The sequence below is a fragment of the Podarcis tiliguerta genome, assembly GCF_965153285.1.
Source record: "Podarcis tiliguerta genome assembly, chromosome: 10".
Taxonomy (NCBI): domain Eukaryota; kingdom Metazoa; phylum Chordata; class Lepidosauria; order Squamata; family Lacertidae; genus Podarcis; species Podarcis tiliguerta.
Window position 1 is genome coordinate 8,241,984 of NC_139543.1, and position 26,481 is coordinate 8,268,464.

The 26,481-nt window shown below is 41.9% G+C and overlaps 1 protein-coding gene across 1 annotated transcript in view; it reads left to right on the forward strand.

Moving 5' to 3' along the window:
• The window catches only part of PRKAR2B (protein kinase cAMP-dependent type II regulatory subunit beta), a 65,984-nt gene that overhangs the window by 35,694 nt on the left and 3,809 nt on the right, over positions 1-26,481 (forward strand). The window contains exons 3-8 of the mRNA XM_083399948.1: positions 14,279-14,331; positions 14,757-14,840; positions 21,974-22,080; positions 24,268-24,421; positions 24,618-24,719; positions 25,459-25,533. Of these exons, the coding sequence (XP_083256074.1) occupies positions 14,279-14,331; positions 14,757-14,840; positions 21,974-22,080; positions 24,268-24,421; positions 24,618-24,719; positions 25,459-25,533 (575 nt within the window). The remainder of the gene's footprint in view (positions 1-14,278; positions 14,332-14,756; positions 14,841-21,973; positions 22,081-24,267; positions 24,422-24,617; positions 24,720-25,458; positions 25,534-26,481) is intronic.

Here is a 26,481-nt window from a genome sequence, read left to right on the forward strand (position 1 = left end):
TTTACAGCGGTTAAGATTGGTATAGCTGTAACCCTTAACCATGGTTTAGGCATAGACTGTCAGGGAAGAATGAATGTGAGGAAAACGAAGTGTGTGATAACCTCTTGCCAGATTGAAGGCACTGTGCACTATATCCTGTATACTTCCAACCTCAGGATTGATGCTTCTATTGATTTTCAGAATTTTCTAGGAGGTCAGTCAGATGACTTCGAAATTACATGGTTTCTGGACAGGATAAACAAATTTGTTACCTATAGTGTAGCTTTATGTTCACTAGCAGTGAGAAATGTATCATGGACTACTTTTTTAAAAAAAAAAAAATATTAAATTGATTTGGGGGAATGTTCCCATTTTAAGTTTTGATAAATTGTACTTCTGAAAATTGATATGTTTTAGCTTGTAACTGGATTGTCCTGTTTTGCTTTCTTGTGATCTATATTGTAATGGCTGTTTGCGGCAAACAAGAAAAATCGGACTGACGGATGCTACTCGCTGCTCCCAGTTTCTTAGGAGTGGCAAGAGACTGGAAGCAATAGGACTGTACTGGGTCTGCATGAATTGTACTGTTCAGATGTAGCTAAATTAGATAAATGAATGGAAGACTTCACATTCTTGTGCTCTATCTTTCATGCTACATATGTGTTTGTTATAGATTCATAGCTGGCATGACAATACTCTTCCCCTCATAACAGTCTTTTCTTTCTATAAACAAGCTTAGTGAGGCTGCACAATATTGTTGGCGAACTGCTTTTTTAAATTTTTGGTGGCATTCACACAAAGAATGAAACAATGATAGGTGGTTCTGAAAGGAGTTCTTTAAAGTATGTGGCAGTCGCAGTGATCACGATTGCACATTCACTGCAATAATACAAGACTTCAGTCAATACCGTTCTTTCTAGGTTACTGAGAGACCCGTGGTACACCGCTTTGCTGTTATAGTTTATTAAATAGTTCAAGGTTGGCCGCTAGATTTCGCAGTTGGGACTTTTCAGATTATTTACAATAGGTTGTAAAGGTAAAGGTACCCCTGACCGTTAGGTCCAGTCGCAGACGACTCTGGGGTTGCGGCGCTCATCTCGCTCTATAGGCCGAGGGAGCTGGCGTTTGCCCGCAGACAACTTCCGGGTCATGTGGCCAGCATGACTAAGCCGCTTCTGGCGAACCAGAGCAGGTCACGGAAACACCGTTTACCTTCCCGCCGGAGCGGTACCAATTTATCTACTTGCACTTTGATGTGCTTTTGAACTGCTAGGTTGGCAGGAGCTGGGATTGAGCAACGGGAGCTCACTTCGTCTTGGGGATTCGAACCGCCACCCTTCTGATCTGCAAGCCCTAGGCTCTGTGGTTTAGACCACAGCGCCACCCTACAACAATAGGTTGTAGTCCTACTCAAAATAGGCCCCTAAAAATTAATAGGCATGACTAACTTAGGTCCATTAATTTCACTGGGTATACTCTCAGTAGGATGGTTTGATGTGCAGTATTCATATGAATTTTAATGCATGGTTAATACTAATAGCTATATGTGTGTCCTTCAGAATTCTTTGGTGTAGGGTCCCCAATAATTGTTAGATGAGGAAATGATAAAACCTCATTTGTTGTAGCTTTTTACAGAGGTGTTTGCTGTTGAAATGAAATTACTTGGAAATTTTGTAGGCGCAAACGCCCCTTGTTTGTTTGTTTGTTTGTTTGTTTGTCAGTTTGGAAGTCTGTGATATATCCTGAACATTAAAACATGGGAAATAATTTTGAGTAATCTGGTTAGGACATTTGGGAGGAACACAGACCTCTGGGGAAACAGGGTCAGCACGTCTAGGTTAGCAACGCAAATGGAGTTTAATGTTAGCAGGAATTAATTGAATCAGATAACGTATAGATTTATGTTCCTGAGCTGAAACGGGGAAGATATAAATAGCGTTTGAGGGTTAGAAAGTAGGCAATGCTTTTTCTGTCATATTCTCTCGATGAACTTCTGAGTAGCTGAAGTTGATGTGATTCAGGCGCATTGCAGGTGGAGGAAATTGTTTTTAACAGCTGTGCATATATCTTATATCAAGACAGTTGCCTGTTAAGGACCTGATACCACCCTGGCAGCAGTGATACCAACTCAGGATCATTGGCGCCCTGCCCTTGAGTGTCTTGTTTCATGGCAGTGGAACGGTTCTTCATGGCAATGGTCACAGTGACCCCTTCTCTGGCCTTGAGCTTACCAATTTGCAGACACTTGCTGGCAGGAATTCCATCAGCAGGAAGCCCTCCCCACAACTGGCATCCAGTGGTAGGCTAGCTTGGCCAGGAAAGCTGTGTGGAGGGACACCTGCGTTCACTCTGTGCCCACCCCAGCCCAGCACAACGGGGAGAAGGTTGGGTTGTTCTGTTAGTCTGTCAAGGTTTGTTTCATGAGTGGAAGCTAAAAGGGTATTCTGATTTGCTTTGTTTTTATCTGTTCCTCATTACAAACCGGGAAGAAAAGTTGAAACACCTAGAATTTCCCCCTCAACTGTCAAATGGTGTAAAGTGAAATTATGTACAGCAGGAAGCCTCCCCCCCTCCCCCTTTTATATTTCTAGTGGAAAACTAAAAACCTAATTAAACTGGATGAGTGCTAACAGCTTTCGAGGAAAAGCCTTGAAAGCAAAACAAACACAAAATGGAAGCCAAAATTTCTAACTTGGTGAATATGGTTTTTTCATCACTCATTAGTGTGCTTATGTAACATTTAGCATTAGTTTGTTCTAATTAATGTTCAGATGCTAATAGTTATGCAACCATATGAAAATTTGCAGTTACATGTTTTCTCAACGCCGTTCAGATAATCGGCTTATTTGTGCTTACATGACAATTGATACTCAACCCACTTCTTCTGCAATTTTTGCTCATCCTCCTCATCTGCTCATATTTTTATAACCGTAACACCAGGCTAACATAAGAAGAGTCCTTCTGGATCAGGCCTGTGGCCCATGTAGCTAAGCAAACCATTCTTACAGTGGCCACTCACCGTCAGATGCCCACGGTTTCATTTTGTGAGCTTCTGCTTAATTTACACAGAAGGACAGGAAGTCTTCTGCATCTCCCAGAAAGTTTCTTCCCAAGGTTAAGGCACTCTAGGGTCCCCACAGTATGAGAGTTGGCTTCCAAAAGGATTTTATTTTTTTTACTCCCCACCTTCCACATGAGCAGGAACAGCTCATTGGGTTTGAATTTTCTCTCTGTAAATTTATTGTTTAACCTGTTAGCATCTAGTCCAATCCCCTGCAATGCAAGATCATGCAGCTGTCCCATTTGGGGATTGAACCTGCAACCTTGGTGTTATCAGCACCATAGTCTATCCAGCTGAGCTTATCCATGCTTAAGCTGGACCATAGCATGCAGAACATCCCAGGTTCGATCCCTTGGCACTACCAGTGAAAGGAATTGGTTGATTTTTTAACACTGTATATCCTGCCTTCACCATAAGCGAAGTCTGGCCTTGATGGCTGGGGCTAATGTGAGTCAAAAAAAAGTGAGTCTGTGGATGAACTCCGGGCTCCCTTGGCCTGAAAGTGAGATGAGCACCACAACCCCATAGTCACCTTTGACTGGACTTTTTTTTTTTTGAAAAGTTTTTATTGTTAAAATAATTCAGCATTAATACACATATATTGCAAATATACAAGCATACAAACATACATTTCATACAATCCTTAAAAATGTTCAAACATACCTACACTCAATACCACAGATAATTCCTTTTCCCATCACCATCCACCACCCCTCACCACACCTTTGTGTTAGACTTCCAATCTACTCAATTGCAATTTTTTTCCACTTCTATTTCTTTCACACACCTTTAACCTAATTTCATACTTCTTTTTCTATTACATATTGTTATCCATCTTATTTAGTATTTCAGTATTTGAAACAGAACTTGTTTATTCTAATAGTTCTGATTTTTCAGTATGGTTTTGCAAGTATCCTTTAAACACCTTCCAGTCCCTGTCTATCTTCTCTTTTGAGATCCTTCCAAATTCTCCCATTGTTTTGGATATATTATAGTACTCCAATATTTTGGCAAGCCACTCTATTTTTGTCGGTATAATACCACTTTTCCAATTTTCCGCAATCTATAGCCTTGCGGCTACTGTTGCGTATAAGTATAATGTCTTGTCTTCTTCCTTTAGGCTTCCTGGTACTATTCCCAATAGCAAACCTTTGACTGGACTTAACCATCCAGGGGTCCTTTACCTTTATCTTTAATGTGAGTCACAGTCCAAAACATCTGGAAGGCACCATGTTCTTAAATGCTGAAGGAGACAGTTATGCAGTGGGTGGACCAGCGATCTGACTTGGCATAAGGCAACTGTATGGTCATTGCAGAATATATTAATGATGATCACGAGTGCCCCGAACATAAAGTCCAGCCATTTCACAAAGCTGCCAAGTTGCTCAGCACCAATGTGCTGGTTTTAGAAAATGCCCCTAATTGAAATGTCAATGAACGCTGTGCTCCTTGATGGCGCTGTGGTCCTCCTGCATTCTGACTTTCTCAGTTTGTGATTTTGGAGGGCCTTAAGCAACTTGTGTCCTGTTCCCAAACACAGGTTCTTGTCGATGACCGTGATCGGTGAGGGTTTTGGGGCCTCATCTTGCTGTGGGTGAACAGCAAAAGTTCCTCTGGAACATCTCCCAAGACCCAGAACAGGGCAGGATTAGACTGATGAGTCGTCAGTGGAAGCCCGCACAAGGACTTCCGATTGTTCGAAGGGGCTTCTCCTTTCCCCTTCCCCTCTGTTGCCCAAAGTTGGCTTTAGAGGAATCCACAGATTGGATGATCTGGAGGAAAGAGAGTGGAGATATGGAAATGCTTGCCATGATGGAATGATCAACATAATTTTACGTTGCATTCCTTCCATAGTCCCCATTTAGTATAAACTGTGCCTAGATTATTATTATTATTATTATTATTATTATTATTATTATTATTATTGCTAGGTGTAGGAAGATTTGAGAACAAAATGGTACAGTAATGAACAATTGATACTGAAGTATTGCTAACATCTCGAGTGTTTTCCAAAAATATGCCGAAGGCATTCGTGTGGAACAATTAATGTTTAGCATTGGGGAGAACGCTTTGAGGTGATGTAAGCAGGTCTCTTTAATGATGTAAAAATTATTTCGTACAGAAATAGAACTCTTTCTCTATGAGCTTAAAGATGCTATAGGCATGAGTGGAAAAACACTTGAAGCAAGCAGTATGAGAGAAATTGTTCGCCATCTTCTGAGAAGACAGGGATCTGCCCCTGATAATGAGGGCTTGGCGGAGCAGCAGCTCTCAAATTGCTTCCATCCAAGTAAGCCTAATTATTGTACCAGATATTTATAACCCGTGGGCATATTGGATTGGGAACATCTCCAGTGGAAATGAATGGGAGCGTCAGAAAGCAGATCAGCTGTGCTTTTGTATAATTCTCATTCTTTTAAACGAAAGGGGCTTGCGCAGAGGAAGCTGCATGCAAGACCGCTGCCCGCTCTGGATCAGTTAACAGATCAGCGTTGTTATGCCTGCACTGGGCTTAAAAGTAAGGTGGACAGCCAGTTTTCAAACTGCAGAGTCTCTGCCAAATATTTGCAGCTGGCATTGCAAATACATAATGGAGGAAATGTGTTGCTCACCTGTTAGAATGTCCTGGAAGATGTGGCTTCTTTTGTTGTTTCGGTAGAGTCTTTGCTTCCCAGAAATCCACTGAAATGGTATATTTCATATTTACTGCAGGTGTTTGGGTCAGACTGAATCCTCTCTTGTCTTGTCTTGCACGTGAAACTGAATCCTTCCCCCCCACCCCAGCTCGTTACTGGCACAGTAGAAAAGAGGCTAGAAATTGGGGGGGGGGAGAGAAATACTGTGCTTCTTGAGACCTGATGTGAAGGAAAAGGGGTGATATGATAGCCATGTTCAAATATATAAAAGGATGTCACATAGAGGAGGGAGAAAGGTTGTTTTCTGCTGCTCCAGAGAAGCGGACACGGAGCAATGGATCCAAACTACAAGAAAGAAGATTCCACCTAAACATTAGGAAGAACTTCCTGACAGTAAGAGCTGTTCGACAGTGGAATTTGCTGCCAAGGAGTGTGGTGGAGTCTCCTTCTTTGGAGGTCTTTAAGCAGAGGCTTGACAACCATATGTCAGGAGTGCTCTGATGGTGTTTCCTGCTTGGCAGGGGGTTGGACTCGATGGCCCTTGTGGTCTATTCCAATTCTATGATTCTATGAAAAGTTTGTTTGCTAAGCCGGTTAGGTCGCCAATTGTTTTTTCCCCTGCCCGCAAACAGTTAACTTGCAATGGCTCCTGATGGGCCACAGTTCCAAGGGGGGCAGTTGGCAGTTGGGGGGGGGAGTCACCACCATGTAATGTGTGGTTCTTAACTGAACTTATTCTTTAAAACTTGTGTGGTAATTTTTGTTGTTGTTGTTGTCAGTTAAACTGGCATGTCTAGATCTTGTGGCAGCAGTGAGCGGAACTAAGCACGACCCGGGGGCTTGACTTTTCCGGGCAAAATTTAACTTATGAAAAAGTCTTAATTTACCTTGTTAACTCACGAAATTTTAGCGATGAAGGTGATGAAGTAAGCTTTTGGAAATCAAATTCAGCTTGGAAAAGCAGAATAGCGAACTTTGCAAGGAACATCAAGATGCCGATGGACAGTTCAAGGACCAACTTGAAGCAGAACAATATTTCCCCACACTGTATAAAACTCAAGTTCGAGAACTAAAAGAAGAGTGCGAAGAAAAGGCAAAACTCAATAAAGAAGTGCAAAAAAAAATAAAAAATAAAAAATGCCAGAGTCGCAGGACAAAAGAGATTCTTTGGCAGCACAACTTGAGATCACATTAACAGTTGGCTCGCCCCATTGCTGAAGAACAGTACTCTGATTTGGGAAGGGAAAAGATCATGAAGGAGTTAGAAATAAAAGAAATGATGGCAAGGCATAAGCAGGAACCTGCTGAAAAAGATGCCACAAGAGGATCGCTCGAAGAAGCAAATAGGACGCTAACTAGTGATGTGGCTAACCTTGCAAATGAGAAAGAAGAATAGAATAACAAGCCCATGTGTTCATACCTACTCTATATCACTTTCCAACAAACTGTGAGGCTTGTATGAAGCCGTTATGGCACCTTATGCTCTGGAATCCCACCACGGCCACCAATTAATATGCAGCAGCACCAGTACCTGCTAAAATTATGTGAATTCACAAGGTAAATTAAGATTTTTCCGTAACTTAAATTTTGCCCGGAAAAGTCAAGCCCCCTGGTCGTGCTTAGTTCCGCTCACTGCTGCCACAAGATCTAGACGTGCCAGTTTAACTGACAACAACAACAACAAAAATTACCACACAAGTTTTAAAGAACAAGTTCAGTTAAGAACCACACATTACATGGTGGTGACTCCCCCCCCCCCCAAACTGCCAACTGCCTCCCTTGGAACTGTGGCCCATCAGGAGCCATTGCAAGTTAACTGTTTGCGGGCAGGGGGAAAAACACTTGGCGACTCAACCTGCTCAGCAAACAGATTTTTTCCCTTCACACCTGACAGCTGACAAGATCACTAGTAGAGACACGAAACACATGGAATTGTATAGTAATCTGGCAACTTTCAAGCATGGTTATTTTAAGCTTTTAGACCCTTGTTTATAACATCTGGAACTAGGACAGTGCGAGTTACAGGCAGGCCTTGGGACGCTGCAAGGGGCAGTGAGAAAATAAAGGGGAAAGGAATGTTAGCTACACAGCGGGTTGCTGTTAGTCCCAAACTAGGTCTTTCTCATTAAATAAAAAGTAAAGATAGATTCTTTGATCAGATACAGTCATGGTATAGAAGGCAGCCCTGTTTAGGGAAGTTTTTAATGACTGGTGGTTTACTGTATTTTTAATTTTTGTTGGAAGCCGCCCAGAGTGGCAGATGAGTGGGGTATAAATAATAATAATAATAATAATAATAATAATAATAATAATAATAATAATAATAATAATAATAAATTATTATTATTATTATTATTATTATTATTATTATTATTATTATTATTATTTCCTCCTTCACTTGCAGCCCCTTACATACTACATGGGACCATTTTGTTACCTCACAGAATAGGTGGGAAATTAGCAGGGCACCAGGCGCATTTTGCATCTAAAAATTCTCCATTTGCGAGCACCTCATAAAGTCTGGGTGCCATTTTTTTCGCCTGGCTGACATTCAAGGACTACTTGACACCTTGAGTCTATGTTAAGGATAGACAATATGTTAAGGAGTTTAACAATAAGGAGTTGAGTGTTTTGAAAACTGAAGCACGGTACCAGTATTTTTATTGTAAACACGAAACTGCTAAAAATGTAGTCACTTATGTGAACTGCTTATTTTGCTTATCAAAATAATAAATAAAAACTGTTGCCGACTCCTCCCCCCCCGGGGGGGGTGACTAGACATTCTGTTTTGGCGCCCACAACCCAAGTCCCAGAAGCCATTTGGCTCCTAGCTTTTCTCTCCCAGTTTGTAACACTGGGCAGAACTGTGGATTTCTCAGGGTAGGCGCCCCACAAGTGAGAAAACATCTTTCTTTCTCTGTTGGTAGGCCAAGCTTCATATAAAATGCTCAAACATTCACCTGTGTAGTGCTTTGTAGCTTAGACAAATGGTGTTTTGCCAGGGAGAAGAGTTAGTGGAAGAAGATTGGAAGAAATTTAAAGACTACTTACAGAAACATTGTAAAATTAAAGAATGTTAGAACGATGCTGGATTGAAGTTAAGTGGGATTTTTTAGCAGCAATGCTAAGGAACATGTAAAAATGGATTGTTAACGGGTGATAATCTAAAGTTTTAATATATTAAGATAAAAGATTAAGATAAAATTAAAGAGGGAAAGGATTTGCTGAATTAACCAATTGAACTGGAATACAAGAAAGGGAGGTGTGAGGAGGTCAGGGAAACAAGCAAATGAAAGATAAGCTATGGAAAGACTGATTTGTTTTTAATTGTTTTTATTTTGTATTTTCTTTTTTTTCTTTATTCTTTCTAATTTTTGTAACATGTTGAAAATTTTAATAAATATCTTTTTTTTAAAAAAAAAAAAGACAAATGGTGTTTTGTTGGGTTTGTTGGCACCTGTCTGTCTCAGAGAAGTGTGCCTTTTGGGGGTGAGGTCAAGCTGTTAGAAGGTTGCAGTGCTTGCTACTAGAGACCAATACAGGAGAGACCTGTTTCGTTGCAGCTGGGGCAAATGAAGTTGTCCAGTTGTGCTGTTGCAGATGCACTATGGCGTTTCTTCTCTGCACTCCTCCTGCCAATCATTCCTCCTCTGGTCACTGTTATGGATGCATGACCTGACGCTCTCCAGGCACTGTGGTCTTCTGCAAGGGATCCCCATAGGGCAGGGTTGACGTTGCCAGCCACACATCCTTGAGTGGTGTTGCTGTGCTTGCTGGTGAACGTTGGCATGATTCTGTGGTTGCGCATGCATTATGCTGATCTCCCCACTGCCTCACCCTTCCACCTCCCAGTTGGTGCAGCAACACCGTTGCCAGGAGGCCACATGCATGGTTGCGCCCCCTCCTTGCCAGGCTCCCCTGCTTTCAGGTGTTCATAACATTGCAGCCTCAGGCTGGATTCAGCTCTATGCATGTTTAAAAATCTGCTCTTTGAAACCAAAGACTGACCACTTACATGGAAATTTGCAGAATGGTATTCTGCATTTAGTGGGAAACCTATTAAAATCACCAGGATGATCTGTTATGAGGAACTTATGATTTCCCCTCATCCTTATTTAATACTGTAGAAATTATGACATTCTTATTGATTCAGTTCATTTCCCCATCTTCTGATTATGTAAGTGATCTCATGCATTATGTATTGGGCATTGAAATTACTCTTAATTTTTCCTTTCCACCAAGAAGAAGATGATTTACAGTATGAATAACATTACCTTCTCTGTAACCTTAGAGCCACCTATTTCCATCTTGATTAGCTTCTAAAGTAATCTTATTTCCATTTGTTCTTGCGGTACAGGACCTATTGTACTACAGTGATTGATGCAGTTCTTTTTGAATTTCACCTTGCACAAAATCATGACTGCTAAAAGCCCCATTCTCCCCAAAATAGACACTGTATGTAGATGCATGTGCAATGGTACAGCTGCTTAAGCTTTGGATTTTTATAACTTTCCCCAAATGTTTACATTATTTGAAGCTAGGTGGCTGATGACCAGACAGAGAAGGCCTTTTCAGGCAAGCTGTTTATGGAGTGGTTTGCCTGGCGCCCAACTTTGTTGTCTTTTTTTGGAGTTAAGCAAAGATTGTTTCCATTTTCCCAGGCCTTCCATCGTGGAATGCAACTAGGCTGATTAGCTTTTATCCTTTTGCTGAATATTTTTTACGTGCAGTTGTTCCATGTATACTGTGACTGTTTCTATTATCTACCTGCATACCACTTTTGACAGTTTTATTAAAATGTAGCCTAGAACTTTTTTTTAATAAACAAGCAAACCCATCCACACCTCATTATTATTTTTGCAGCCACTGCAAGCATGATGTTTCCAAAATGGAATGCATGCATATACTCTTGCATACTTAAAGTAAGCCATGGGAGAAAACAGTAGTTGGTGGTTCAAGACTGCCCTCAAATGAGAAGAAGAAGAGTTTGGATTTGATATCCCGCTTTATCACTACCTGAAGGAGTCTCAGAGCGGCTAACAATCTCCTTTCCCTTCCTTCCCCACAACAAACACTCTGTGAGGTGAGTGGGGCTAAGAGACTTCAGAGAAGTGTGACTGGCCCAAGGTCACCCAGCAGCTGCATGTGGAGGAGCGGAGATGCGAACCCGGTTCACCAGATTACGAGTCTTCCTCTCTTAACCACTACGCCACACTGGCTCTCCATGAGAAGTACATGGAGCCCCAAATGGCTAAGAGCCAAGGCTCTAAACAGAGTGACGAATTCAAACTGGGGAGCTCAGGGTAGCGATGTATCCTGCTTTTCAGGAGAAGGTCAACTGTTTAAAGGGCTGTCTGGTCCAAGTCCTGTTGAAAGATAAAGGAGAACAGCAGGGCCTTGCCTACCAGCAGTTAACCCCTAGGCAGAAGAATGAGCAGGTCACTTGATCAGAGTCTTCCCCCATGTGATGAGAGGTATTGCATTTCTGTTTAAATTCTAGTTTCTGAATTTGCATGCGTGCATATAACTTGGTATATGCCAGGTTAAGTTCTTTTTAGTCCTGTCCTTTGGTGATGTATGAGGGACCTCCCTAGGGAGACTAGAATTCACATCTCAGCTCTGCTGTGCACTTTTGTCTTGGATGCGTCAGTGCTTCAGTTTTAAATTTTGGAAAAAGAAACCTCACTTGCAGGACTGATGTGAGGATTAATGAGCTGAATGGTTGTGTATATGAGACCTACAAAAGGAAACTTATAAATGCAGTTATTTGGGACTGCTGGCTGCTAAGGCTACGAACGTGCAGCTATCAAGTGACAACATAGGGGCTATGGCTGATGGTGTTAAAAATGCTTTAGGTCAGAGGTTTTCAACCCTTTTCGGCCCACGGCTCCCTTGACCAACTGCATTCTTTCTGCAGCAGCCCTGTGGGACTCAGGAGCCCAGTTGCGTCACCCCTTGCCTGCAGAGCTGGCAGCCCCTCACCCTTTTTAGAACACCCTTCCTTGTGGAATGTTCCCTCAGCCTCCCCTCTCCTTGGGAGTCCTCCGGGCAGCTGCTGCTGCTGCTGCCCTGGTCTCTGAGCTGCTCCCCCTGCCCAGCCCCAAAGAGAGATGCCTCCGTACACTGTCCTGCAGGGGCCTGGGACTTGTCTGTCCATTCCCAACAGCAAGGGCTGGCGGAGTGGTTGGCTGGGCCAACCAGCACCCCCTGGCCAGCCCCAGAGGCACCATTCACCTGCTGAGCTTGTAGCCAGGGCTGCTGCAACAAACAGCTGTGCAAGCCTTTGGGTGGCAGAGATGCAAGAGGGCATCAGAGGAGGGAGAGAAGGAAAGAGGGACAGAGGCCAGTGTGCCTGTGTGCCTGTGGCACTCCTGACCATCATTCAAGGCACCTCAGGGTGCTAAGGCACACTGGTTGAAAATCACTGTTTTAGAGCATTTGATCTCCCTTGTTTATATCAGGAGCTACTGTTGAACATAAAATAACTTTTATGACTTCCTTCACATAAAATATATAGTCCTGGATATGCTCAAGGATTTGAATAAGAAGAAATTTAGCATTTCTAATGCAAGGTAGTCCTAACGCAACACTATGCAGATTGACAAAGAAATACCTTCTGTGTGGAAGAAGTATTGGCTGAACTTTTATGTTATGATATATATGCAGCCAGATACCAGATGTGAGATATTGTAAGCAAACAACTACGCTTCTGGCCAAGTGTGCAAACATGGCTCACAGAAGAACGTAAACCTTGGTACAGCTTCAAAAATGGCGATACTGCCAGTTTGATAAACAAATAATTGGTGAGGAATGAACTTGAAACCTTGGACTGCAACGTTTCGTTGGCTGATTGTTTCAATTAAAAATATTTTGCTTAAAAAGGTGTGCTGAGAAAAACCCATGGATAACCACACACAGGAGGGAATGCCTCTTTGAAGATGGTGCCTCTTGCAACATGTATTTAGTGACAAAATGCTATGCAGACATTTTGTGATGGAATCTATTGTGTTACGGAATGTGAAATAGGAAGTAGGAGAGAAGATGCTTACGTAGACATGGCTGGGATTCGGACTTCTACACCTAGGGAATTAAAATAAAATCACAAGTTTTGAATATGGTGCTGTGTGCTTTCTAACATATGACAGACGGATAGAGGCAAATTCCTGGATGTGCCCAGGATGACCGCACTAGTTTGATAGAAGGGATTTGTGCTTTAGTAGGTGGAGCCAACCCATTCCAGCCAGGACTCTTGGGAGCATCTATTGTGTGTGTCATGGTTCAATCCTGGTAATGTTGGTGCTTAGCAATGGATTTTCTTCCATTGCTGGGACAGAACTCTGACACATGCACAATATAATAATCAAGAACCAAGTATTTCTGAGCATTTGCATTTTGCATTTTTTTGTGTGGCATCCATCTTCATACTGCTTCATTCACATGATGGCAGCAGCAGAAACAGGCACGCAAATGTAGCTTCGGTGGAGCACCTATTTTATACCTCTTCGCCTTTTGTTGCCATGCGCAAGCCAGATCATCGGGAAATGGCAGTGAGGTGTCTCAAGAAATACAGTCGAAACTTGTTCTTTGCACTGGGGAAAAAAGAGGGTTAATGAAGCCTTTTGTCTGCATCTCAGCTTGCATGAGACAAGAGTGTTGGGTAATGGGACTGGCATACTACCAAGGTGCTCACTTTGAGGCCTGTGTTTGTTTGAGCCTGGTCAAAATTTATTGGAAGAATCTAGAAGATATTCCATAGGAAAGATTGAAGGAGCTGGCTTCTTTTGGCCCAATGAAAGAAATATACAAAGGTAAGGTAATAGAGGGTAATACTTTATTTGCGTAGCCGACAGGCCATAGCATCAAAGGACAAACACCAACAGAAATACATTACAGATATAGTTACCATAAAATCTTGTGACCTATTAAAACCCTAGGTAAATTAATAATCTCAGTACTTAAAACTTGGCAGAAGTAATAAAATAATAATAATAAAACATAATGATAATAATCATAAGATCCTAGGCGAGGAATCCAGGTGACGACACTGGTGTCATTCAGATAACAGCTCTCAGTCTCATTGCTCTCTCAATAAATTTGGCAACCTTCTCTGTTGTCGAGCTGTTCTGGTCGGCTAGGAGTGAGAACAATTTGGCTTCGCAAGAGCGGCCCGGGATGGCAGATAGGAGCGGCGTAATGGTCTCGTCCCTGAAATCTTTATATAGGGAGCAAGACAAGAGAATGTGTGACACCGTCTCTACATAGCCAGCTCCACAGGGGCAGAGCCGATTCTCGAATGGAATTTTTTGATATCTACCTTCAAGAACAGCTGAGGGTAACATATTTAGTCTGGCCACTAAATATGTTATGGCCACTACCTTCAAAGGGAATCATATATTTGCATAAAGTCTCTCTTTCTTTTTAAATATACTTGTTTTGATTTGTGCATTTCAGGTGCTTTTCTTTCGAGAAATGCAAGACGATAAACAACAAGCTACAACAAAATAACACAATTCTAAATGTTCACCACTGAATGTTGGTCTCAAAATAGAATTCTGAGAGCATTTGGTTTGAAACTCAGTTCATATTTTCATTGTTTTTGTAGTGTGCGCAGAAGCTTATAATCCTGATGAAGAAGAGGATGAAACTGAATCAAGGGTATGTTGACTTTGTAGACTAAATGTATGTTTGTATTATTGGAAGACAAATTCAGGAAGTACCTGAATAGAAGTTGTATCACATAACTTCCTTAATAGAAGTTGTATCACATAAGTTTTTGAAAAATGTGTTAAAATATAAATTAAAAAACCCTTTTCTTTCACCATCATCTTTATTGTAATTTCCCTTTGATAGGAATCAAAGACTAAAGTTTCCTTTCATCATTCCTGTGCTGTGTCTTTTTAATTTGAGATTGATTTAAAATTCTGAAAGTCTCAGTTATTTCCCTGACAATGTTTGTTTAGTAGTATGATTTATATCTCGCTTTCCAGGAGTGTTCATCTAAATTGTCCTTTGGCCTCTTTTAGGATCATTTTTCTTAAGACTAAGAGAAGTGAAATAGAAATTGCAATTATTTCTTCCAGATTATTCACCCCAAAACAGATGATCAAAGAAACAGACTGCAAGAAGCTTGCAAAGACATACTTCTATTTAAGAACCTAGATCCAGTAAGTGGTGACTTTATTTCTTTTACGGATCCCAGAAACACTTAAGAGATTCATCTTTCAGGGAAATTCTGAGATGAAGCATGATTCCGGGGCTTTGTTCCTTTAACAACAAATCATTAAGAAAGTTGGTGTCAAGAGAAGGTATAGTATTGTCTGTAACAAACAATACCAACATTCTTTTAAGATAAGCTGTTAGAATTATTATATTCTTTGTTTCCAAAGGCCCATGTAGTATGAATGTGTTTGCTTGTATGAACTTGATATTTTATAAAAGTTGTTTAGAGTAACATTGATGTCACTTAATCTATTTTGCATTTTTGCCTAGTTGCTCTACTCCAAACTTAATACAGCGGGCGCTCGGGTTGCGAATGTGATCCGTGCGGGAAGCACGTTTGCAACCCCCAGCATCCGCAACCCGCAGCGACACGTCTGCACATGCGCAGGTTTCAATTCAGTGCTTCTGTGCATGCAGAAAGCGCGATTTAGCGCTTCTGCGCATGTGCAAGTGTCGAAACCCGGAAGTAACCTGTTCCAGTACTTCCAGGTTTGGTGGGGTGCGCAACCCGAAGCGTCTGTAACCCGAGGTATGACTGTATGCATTTATTTTTAACCATCTAGACACAATCTGCTGCATTTCTGCTAGGGGCTGTGTGCGTATCGAAGGCTCCTGCTTTCCTGTCTCTAGCTTGATGAAGATCTGTGCGTTGTAGCAGAAAAGTGGAGTCCTCAAAGCTATAATAATCATGCTTATGAGCTGGGAATGGGCATAGCTCAAAGGTAGTTTTGAAAATAAAAAGGTTCCAAGTTCAGTCCTTGGCTTCTCCAGGTAGCGCTGGAACGCTGTCTGAAACTCTGAAGAGCCACTTTCAGTCATTGTAGACTCTATTGACCCAGATGGGTGAATGGATTGACTCAGTAGAAAGCAATTTCTGGTAGTCTGATATTCATGTATTGCCGGGAGTATTGGAGTCAGTTCTGTAATGTGGAAAATCGGTGCACAAAGGGTACTAGCGTATAGCAAGTAGATTCGTACCTTGGATACTGAACGCCCTGGAACTCGGACGCTTTGGCTCTCAAACACTGCAAACCTGGAAGTGAAGTGATTGTTTGAGTTTGCGAACGTTCTTTTGGAATCCGAGCATCTGGCAGGGCTTCTGCAGCTTCTGATTGGTTGCAGTAGCTTCCTTCAGACAATCAGAAGCCGCGATTTGGTTTTTGAACGTTTTGGAAGTTGAACGAACTTCTGGAATGGATTCCATTCAACTTCCAAGGTACGACTGTATGGATTAATTTCACTCTGTTTTTGTAGCATTTGTGTCACTATTGGGTTGACTGTGACACCTATTAAATACTGTGTCTTCTCCAGGATCCCAAACTCTTAGTGGCGAGCACCTCTGTTACAACTGCTGACTGTGACAGCTGTCAGAGATGATTGAGGTGCAGGGATGGGTGTCTGAAGGACCTTTTTTGTGGATGGGTGTGCAAAACACTGGTGCAGGGAACAGGCTAATTTTTCACAGGAAAAAACTGTGCCTGTGCATTTTGTCTTGTATCTCAGGTTCTAAATATGCTAGAAGCTTACTCTTTCTAAAAAATGGAAGCTGGAAATCTGGGGATTATCCAGGAGGCACATTGCTCCCTTGCACTCCCCCCCCCCCCCCGCACCATGGAATGCCCATGTGTGCAGGGGAGATTTAGGAGCAGTATAGGAAAAAGTAAAGGACTGGTTTCTCCCAGGGAGATTTGTCTCCCATAGTTTCAAATTATTGCAGTAGCAGTAGGTCACAGGATCCTTCCATAAACCTGAATCATCTGCTTTTGGTCTAGGGTATACTCTATAGCAAGGCTATATCCCTTTCCTGTGCACCTGCAACTCTTCCCTTGCAGGCTGAATGCCAAATTACCACCAGAGTTGTATATGCTCAGCAAGTGTTGAACTTGTGTGTAGCCACTGGCTCTGTCTCAACATCAGATCCACGTTTGCTGTGGAAATTTGGCACAGTGTAGATTTTTGTAACGCTTTGTGGAAGTTGTCCTGACAACACAACTTTGGAGGTAAATCACCATTACAACACATAAAAATTTGGAGACATTGATTCTGTTTCACAGAACCATACTTTTGAAGCAAGAAGGAATTGTTCTCACATTGTGGCTGCAAATTTTGTGTGAGTGTGTGTTGTATGTGTACTAAATAGTACCCCTCCCCATGCCATGTAGTATTTTGAAATAAGCTTGTGTATAGCTGAATTCTTTATAAAAACGTGGGCCGTGAGGCTGCTGAATGGAAGACGGCAACATTGCAGCTGATGGTTGGGGTTGGTGGCTGTAAGATAGCAGACAGAGAGTGTAACAAGGACTGAGAGATTGTGGGGGGGAGGGGGGCTCGTTTAATCTCACTGTAAACAAGTGGTACAGTGACAATAAAGTATTTCTATTCTATCTCTATTCTATTACAGAACCCTGAATTGTAATTACTTTTCCTCCACTTTGAGGTCGATTTTTATCTGAAGTGCACAAGCAAACAGTGTTCCCTTGTATTAGATCTTTCTTAGAAAGCAAGCAAATGGTGACTTACGGATTAGTCAGAACCATTTTGCTTCAGTGTGCGGTCTATTTGCATAATATGGGAACAAAGCATCATCTATACTGAAATGTGCGAAGGGATTTTGTGGCAGCAGCAGCAGGGATGACAAAGCCTGTGGCATCTATTACTTGAACCGATGCGAGGTCTTAGAACATTTACAAGGCTTAAATGCAGGGGAATGAAACACAGGATGTTTATAGAACATATCCATCAGTTTGAGAAAGCGAAAGGTCAGTTTGGCTGGTACTGAAACCATAGGGGAGAGAAGGAGATTTGAGGTGGGGTAGGGAGGCTCAGTGAGAAGAGGCAGGGAAGCTAAGTAAGTGTTGGCAGAAGCAAAGCACATTGTTGGCTGTGGACCTAAAAACAGGAACCGGAGGGAAGAATAGATGGAGTCAGACACAATTCTGCAGAAAAGATGGGCAGAGAAGATAGACTATTTTAAATTAGGAAGGTGTGTGGAGCAGGCAGGGAGAGAGAAAATCAAGGGTACTGATCTGCACAGGGTCCTGACTAGGAGCTAGGATGGTGGAATAAAGGCAGGCTGCTATTCATTGGGATAATAAGCAGGAACTTGAAGACACGATGCAAAGCTGAGAAATAAGGTTGAAGAAAGTTGGGGGGGGGAATGTTGTGACTAAAGGACTAGAAACAAAAAGGCCTGTGGGGTGTTGGCAGAAGGGGAGTGGAAAGACCAGGGAGTTTAGAAACTGGGGGCCAGAAAGCCAATGGGGGAGCATAAGATGGCAAGGTCCACCACATCTTGAGAAAGTCCTGTATTTTTAAGGGCCACATAGAAGGTGAATATTTGCCAAGCATAACCTTTCCCATCGCTGCAGCATTATGTTAGGAAAGGCTGCACTCAGTGACATCACTCCTTCCAACTCTGCTTTTTTGGGGTCTTGGGGTCTCTCCCTGGGGGCCATTTAATTCCAACTGTCAATGTTTACAATTGGGATTGTTACCGGAAAAATCCGAGGGCTCCCTTGGACAAAAAGTAAAGACACCAACCAGAGTAAGTTGGAGCAAATCAGCAGCCTGTAGGCTTGGCCTTTGTTGAACTGTTGCAGCAGGGTGTTCCCCTCACTCGCAGGAGAGAGGAAAGACATAGAAAATGGTGTGCAAGACCTTATAAAAACTTTTGAAATTCCCATCCTCTAGGTCAAGCCCACCCCCAGAAACATCATGCATACATTACAGAAAGGAGGGGTTGAGGGAGGAGTTGTGGTGGTAACCTGAGTGTCCTGTCACCTGGCTGGTTCCCTTCTACCCCTCCCCATGAGTCATTTACTGAAGACAAAAGGTAGTCGCAGTTTCCTGCCCCCTGAGGGAAGATCTGATCATTGTCCTTTGTTCCAGTCTGTGCTGAATCCACTCCCATATGCAAGTTCTTTGTGATCTTGATTGTCTTCTGTCTGGGATCATCAGGGTTCGCATAGCAACTGGGCAGGGCTCCTGTGGATGTGCTGGTATGGTGAAGGGATTATGGCACCCTGTATCAAACCTTCCCCATTTTGTAGTCTTTCCTTCATGGAGTAAAATAAAAGTGGAACAGTGCAAATCCAATATATGGTTGATTTTCTATGAATTTATAACAGAAGTGTAGCGTATGTAGTGTGTGAGTGTGAGTGTGTGTGAAGTTTGTACAAACTGAATGATGGGGGGGGGGGTGTTCCTGCTGCATGATGGCCCCTAGCATGAGGCAAGTAGTGTTGAAACCCAATGAAAACATTGAGAGCGGGTCATTGGCAAGGAGCCAGGCTAGCTAGTAAGCACACAAGAATAAACAAATGAAAAATACAACAGGCCCCCCATCCCTTCGTGTTATGCTGTTAGCCAGAAGTACTATTTTCAACACACACACACACGAATGAAATTCCCTGCCTGGTATGCCAGAATGTTGAGATAGCTGGATTAGCTAGCTAACTCAACCTTGCTCTTTTTGCTTTCTCAATTTCAAATTCTAAACAATTCTACTGAATCGTTAAATATAGTATGTGCTTACTAAGAGAGACAGATTTATTACGTTTTTTGTCTTAAATGGCTTATTGCAAGAGACAACTGCTATGCCTTTTAGTTCTGGGTCATACAGTAACAGAACCTTGGTGCCTGCCCATAGAATGAGACACTCGGGTGGTATGAGCAGGTTTTAGGAATTGTCTTCGTTGTGAGATTTTGCACGCGATCCATGAGTTTGTTTGGGTCTTGGGTGTGAGCCTGGGTCAGTTAGTAGAGGCCTAGGTGAGAGCCATGAGGCTGAGAGGTATCGAGGGGGGAAGTGTGTTGGAAGAACAGGAAAAACTATCGTTGTATATTTATTAGTAAGTCATATGAATGGTTTTATTGTGAATTTTTTTAAAAAAAATATGTTTTTTTATTAAATATTTTCTTGAATTAGAAAAGTGCATATGGTGTCACAGTTTTCCATTAATCTTTTCTACAGTTATATTTGATGTGAGACACTAATGTTATAGACAGTATAAGTTTGTGAAGAACAGAAGGAGAGAGAAGGTTGGGGGAGTAAACTTTTTGTGGGTTTTTGTAAAAAAAATTGTTGTTTCCATTTGCTGTACAGTCAACCCTCAGCTCCCGAACGCCTAAAACCCGGAGGTAAATGCTCCAGTTTTCGAACGTTTTTTGGAACCTGAACGTCCGACGCGGCTTCTGCTTGAGTGCAGGAAGCTCTTGCAACCAATCAGAAGCCACACCTCGGCCATCACACATTTCGGAAGCTGAACAGTCTTCCAGAACGGATTACGTTCGACAACCGAGGTTCGACTGTATAGTGGTTAGAGCATATGGACCAGTAAAGAAATGGTCGAAGTAAATCATGATTATCCATCTTTGGGGATACTTTTTGTGTGCACAAAGCCCTCATAGTGGATGTTGCCCGAAGTGTACTGTGCCAGCATCTTGTTATCTTGTACATGTGACATGATAGGACACACATGCAGCCCAGGGCTTTGCCGTCTGTCTGTGGTGTAACAGTTTTCCCTGCCTGAAAGTTGCCGCCTTTTTTGGCAGTGGGGATGAAACTCTGGCTGTGTGTCTCCATCTTCCCACAGCTTCTATATTTTGGCTTTGGACCCTAGCCTTGGCTCAGCATACCTTAAACCCTTTCACATTGCTGGTTTGCAGTGGTTTTTAAGCCTCTCTTTTTTTCTTTTCATTGACAAACTGATTATTCTTAACTGCTTGTGTTTTGCAGACCACTTTTTCTTAAAATGGATAGCCAAATGGGTCTTTGAATCTACTGAAGCTGGTTGCACTGCATAAAAAAGGCAATTTCCTTTTGGTTAAAATTTAAAATTTGAACAGAAAAATGGGCTCCCTCTTTGAAATGTGCTGAAAATTTTCACGTGAACAAGTTTTCTCCAGCTTTTTCCTCTTTATTTTCATTGGCATGGTTTTTTTGTGGTGTATGTGTGTGGGAGTCCTAGGATGTGTCTAGCAAACAATGCCCTTTCAGTCCCCTTGAGAGGCTACCAGAAACTGCAAAGTTTCCCTTTGTTGTAATTGATGCCAATTTTTTATTTTAATTTTAAAGCACATCACTTCATAACAGTGTTTCTGAAATGAGTATTGTTGGGGGGGGGGAGTATGGAAGAGGAAGATGATGAAGATATTGACCATAGTCTAGGAAAGGGTTACAGGTTACAGACCAAAATTTAGCTGATACCCTTTCACTGTGTTGCGTTTGGGTTAAATGCTGATTTTATGCTGCTGTGTTATCTGAGTTCAATACAAACCAAGCTATAAAGAGAAAGCAAATATTTAAACTCACTGGTGAAATTGGCCATGGTAGATTTTTAAGGTGTTTTTTTTAGAAATTACATTTTCAGTTATAATTTGTCACATATGATCATTTAAGAAACACACTTTGACTGTGTTATGTTGGAGAGGCCCTATCTATACTATAAATGGCCTGGGGGTAAGTTTCCTTTTCGTTTTCAGGTGGACATGACTGCAATCTTACATCTAGAAAGTCAAGGAAAATAACTGTTCAGGTGCACATGAGCTCAAGACTGAAGCCTGAAGCAAACATAATATACTGTACTGCCAACTTCTTAATCATATTTAAAATGAGTGCTCACCCCCTGCTTCCTTTTTGCCTCTCTTCATCTGCATTATTATTATGTCTGCACTGTGCTGATCAAGTTTAATTTTACCCTTGGTAAACCAGCTTCAGAATCTGCTTAGAGAGAGAATGCTGTATCACAGCTGACACTGGAAGAGGAAAGGAGGAGAGATTTCCTCCAGAGATGGTAGGCTGTCTCCTCATCCGCATCATGTCTAAAGCAGACCTAAGTGCCAGTGTAATAAACTAAAAACACAACCTGGGCTTAGGGAAGCAGATGCATGTCACAACTGGTCACAAAAATGAGTCATGTTTCCCCCCTTCTTTTTTTAAATCTTAAGTCATTGCATTTGAGAGTAGCCTTTAAATTAGCTTCTTGGATAGACATGGGGGTCGTGGAACTGCTCTGAGCTCCTGGAAAGAAAAGAGAGCAATAAATGCAACAAATGAATGAATATTCTTGATTAACAGGAGCAGATGTCTCAGGTATTAGATGCCATGTTTGAAAAGTTGACTGAAGGAGGGGAGCATGTCATTGATCAAGGTGATGATGGTGACAACTTCTATGTAATTGATCGGTAAGTGTTTTTATTTTATTTTATGTACAGTGCGGTTGTGTGGAGGGCCTGAGTCTTCCAACATTATTTGGAGAAAATCTGCAATATTTTATTTACACTTTTTATTTTCCCAGTTTATAAACCGCTTCATGGCACTAAGCCATCTAAGTGGTCTACAATATAAAAATGAAATAAATATTTCTAAAAGCAACAAAACCTTCCTTTGTTGTTGTTGTTGTTTAGTCATTTAGTTGTGTCCGACTCTTCGTGACCCCACGGACCAGAGCACACCAGGCACTCCTGTCTTCCACTGCCTCCCGCAGTTTGGTCAAACTCATGCTGATAGCTTTGAGAACACTGTCCAACCATCTCGTCCTCTGTCGTCCCCTTCTGCTTGTGCCCTTCATCTTTCCCAACACCAGGGTCTTTTCCAGGGAGTCTTCTCTTCTCATGAGGTGGCCAAAGTACTGGAGCCTCAGTTTCATGATCTGTCCTTCCAGTGAGCACTCAGGGCTGATTTCCTTCAGAATGGAGAGGTTTGATCTTCTTGCAGTCCATGGGACTCTCAAGAGTCTCCTCCAGCACCATAATTCAAAAGCATCAATTCTTTGGCGATCTGCCTTCTTTACGGTCCAGCTCTCACTTCCATACATCACTAACTCTTAAAACCAATAAAGGCATTTCTACAGATGTACAATTAATATTTCGTAAATGACTGGGGAAGCCTTCTTAAAAATGTGTTCAGCACTCACCTGGGCATCATGATTCCAGGGGGCCTGTCTAATTTCAGCTGGTAATTGATTCTGGGGTGCTGGAGCTGCAACACTACAAAGCCTGGTTTCTGTTGAAAACTAAACACAGCTCTGGGGCATATAGTACTGTCGGCTGTGCCTTGAGCAGGAATCTATGGGGTTAAGTGGTCTCTTCGGTCTCAATGCTAAAAGCAAAACCTGGAAAAGACACCTGGGAGCATACCAGCAGAAGTGTTTTATGGTGTCAGTGTGATGCCCCTAATTATCTAATAAGGGGAATATTATACAAGTATCCATACCTGCACTGCCTATGGTGGGTTGCTCCCTTTATTTGGCTATATTTCCCTTTGCCCCTGCCAGAGCAATAGTTGCAGCATCTTCTTCAGTGGCACCCAATATACTTCCAAGGCACCCAATATACAGCAAACAACCCCCCCCCACCACCACACACAACCAGTGCTGAGTTACCAAATAAGCAGAGAAGGCACTGGCCTACAGACCCCATGCCTTTTAGGGGTCCCGCGACAACGGATCAAAATAATATTGATTTGATCTGGAAAGAAAATTGCAATCAAGCTTTCTTAATTCAGTGTTATCCCACTAGAGAGAGTGCCGAGAACCCCCCCCCCCAAGATTTCGACTGCCTTCATAAGGCTTAATCCAGCACTGCACACAACACACACACACCTTTGTGCAAATCAAACACACCCGTGCTCTTCTCACAATGCACTTCCCAACCACAGCCAACCTGTGTCACTGACAGAGGACATCTGATTTGCCTTGGCTGTTTGCGTTATAAATGGCTGTGCATGGCAGAAATCAGATGAATAAAAAGTATTCTCTATGAGCAATGCAGTGTGCACAATCCAATAAATTAACCATGCCAATTGTGATTATGTCCATAGATTGCATCCATACATGTATCATACAGACACTCTTGTAACGGAGCCAGGATGGGCTTGGGCTTCCTATTGAATGTAGATCCCATAGCAAGGCCAGGTAGTTAAACATGTAAAGTGGCTTATTGCCAAATGAGACTATGCTCCACCTAAAAAAATAAGAAAAGTATCTGGATGGTAGGGTTGAATTTATGCTTTATAGGCCCATTAGAAGTTTACTTTTTGTTGGTGTGAGCTCAGTTGAGATTAAGAAGCAGTTTAAGCCCGTGTGCTTTAGTAAATAACAGAAAGATGGAGCTAGGAGACTGGATTCAAATCCTTGCTCTACTGGTAACACTGTGGATCTCGTGGGTTTCATCATCTCTGCTGTGGTTCCGCATTGTACAGTGGGGAAAAAAATGAATGCTGCAGAGTAAGTGTTAAATTTTGGGGCCCCGCCCCTTAATTCTAACAATGAAGAATGCATTTTTGATGTAAGCAATATCAGCATTTCTTTTACTTTTAATCTTTCCAGCATTGCACACGCAATCTGTGTTCACTTTATGTATATCTTATAGAGGGACGTACGATATCTATGTGAAATGTGAAGGTGTTGGAAGGTGTGTCGGCACGTATGACAACCGTGGGAGCTTTGGTGAGCTGGCTTTAATGTACAACACACCCAGAGCGGCTACAATCATTGCTACCTCTCCTGGCGCTGTGTGGGGTTTGGTAAGTTTAATTCCTTCAGACTTGTCCTATCAGTGGGTTTTAAAAATGTATGTGTGTGTGTGCGTGGTCCAAAATCAACTTAAGTATACACAAATGTTTGCTTAGCTGCTGTGTTTAAATAATCGTACGAATTATCGTTTTTAACCTGCCATTTGAACTTTGAACTTTAATACAGTTTTCTTTTCTTTTTTTAAAGGACAGAGTCACATTTCGAAGAATTATTGTAAAAAACAATGCCAAAAAGAGAAGAATGTATGAAAATTTTATTGAGTCGTTGCCCTTCCTTAAGTCTTTAGAAGTAAGTTATGTTATTAGTATTGTTTCATTTACTCTAACACAGTTATTTTCCTTCCCTTTCACTTCAAAAAAGGTGGGGTGTAGGGGTTTTTTTGCAAATACATTTTGGTGTAATTAATTCAACATCTGGAATAATAATGGGGAATTATTTTTTTAAACAAACGCTGTGCATGCCTTTAATAGATTTGCCATAAAGAAAAAATGTTTTACTGTGTGGTATGTTTTTGTACTCCAATGATCATTACTTATCATGTACGGATTCTGTTTCCAGGTATCTTGTCCATTGCAAGTCTCCATCCCTATTTTTTTCATTTGGTGTGCCTCTTTAAATGCTTTGGTTGGTCACAGTTGCTTTTCTTCAGGTTTCAGTCCATTGCCTTAATTTTCCATGTCTATAAGCCATGGGTAGCAAACTTCAAGCCTGGGTGCCAAATGTTCGTTCTCCAGGCCATTTGATCTGGCCCTCTGAACTCTTCCCAGGCCACAAATGTTCTTGCCTGGCTAGAATATGTCATTGAACTTTGATAACATATTTTCCTTGTCTGGTTGGAGGGCAGAATCAGGTGTGTGACTGTGTGCAGAAACTAGTCTGCTCTCCATCATTGACATGAGATCCTCATGAGGTATCCCTCAGGCAGTGGAAAAGAGAAGCACACATATCTCCATATTTACCTGTGCAGTGTTGGAGGTTATGCATGTATATGTTAGCAAAATTCGTCTTCCTTTTTTTTTGGTTAAAGCTTTCGGAACGGTTGAAAGTGGTGGATGTGATCGGCACCAAAATATACAAAGACGGAGAACAAATCATTGCTCAGGTATGCCTTTGTGTTCTGTTTGGCTAGTTATTCAGTAAGTATAATGACTATATCTGCAAGCAGATCACACATAAAAGCATATTGGACAGCCTCAAACGGTGAAGTACTGAATTATCTGACATACAAGAAATAGCGGCGTAATCTAAAAGGCAATTACAATGAACACCGGAGTTCTGGGAAATGAATTCAAAAGATAATTTGAATACCAATAATTAAACAAGTGCAGACGTACATAAATTATGCAGTCAAAGGTGTCTCTTTATCTTATTGTATGAAGCCATGTGATAAACCACCTATGGTTTAGCTGCTTTTGTTTTATTTTTGAAACATACATGATAGCCTTTTATTTTCCTCCAGGTGAAATTGCCTGTACAAAGCAGCAGTGTAATTACTTCAGCATCAGCTTACATAGACCTCCTACTTTGCTTCTCCGTGGACTTTCTAGCCTACTGGACTACTTGATAAGGCCCCTTCCCATCCCTGACCCTGTGGAAAAGCAAAGAGTGTTCATGCATCCATGCGTGTGTGCATTTCTCTTTTTGTTTGGGGAGGGTGACCCACGGAAGGGAGAGAGAAGCAGCCAGAGGGAGTGATGCCCATGACACACTCCTAAAAATTCAAAATGGGCCCCCAAAGGTTGGTGACCACTGCCCCATCCACTTCCTGTTTCATTTAAAAGCACAGGCTTTTAGCAGGCTCTTCTTCTCTTTGGGAGAATTATGCCACAAAAAGCTGTTCACCAGAGTGATTTTTTTGGGGAAAACATTTTGCTTTATTCTATCTCTATACCGTACTGGCCAAGTTCAGATACAATGCTAAGCCAGGATTTAGCATTACGGGGAATGATCCTGCCTAAACCACGGGCCTAAGAAAATAAGAAGAGCGCTATTGGTTCAGCATTCCATCTCCTTCCACTGCGCCTCCCAGATTGCCTATGGAAAGCCCCCA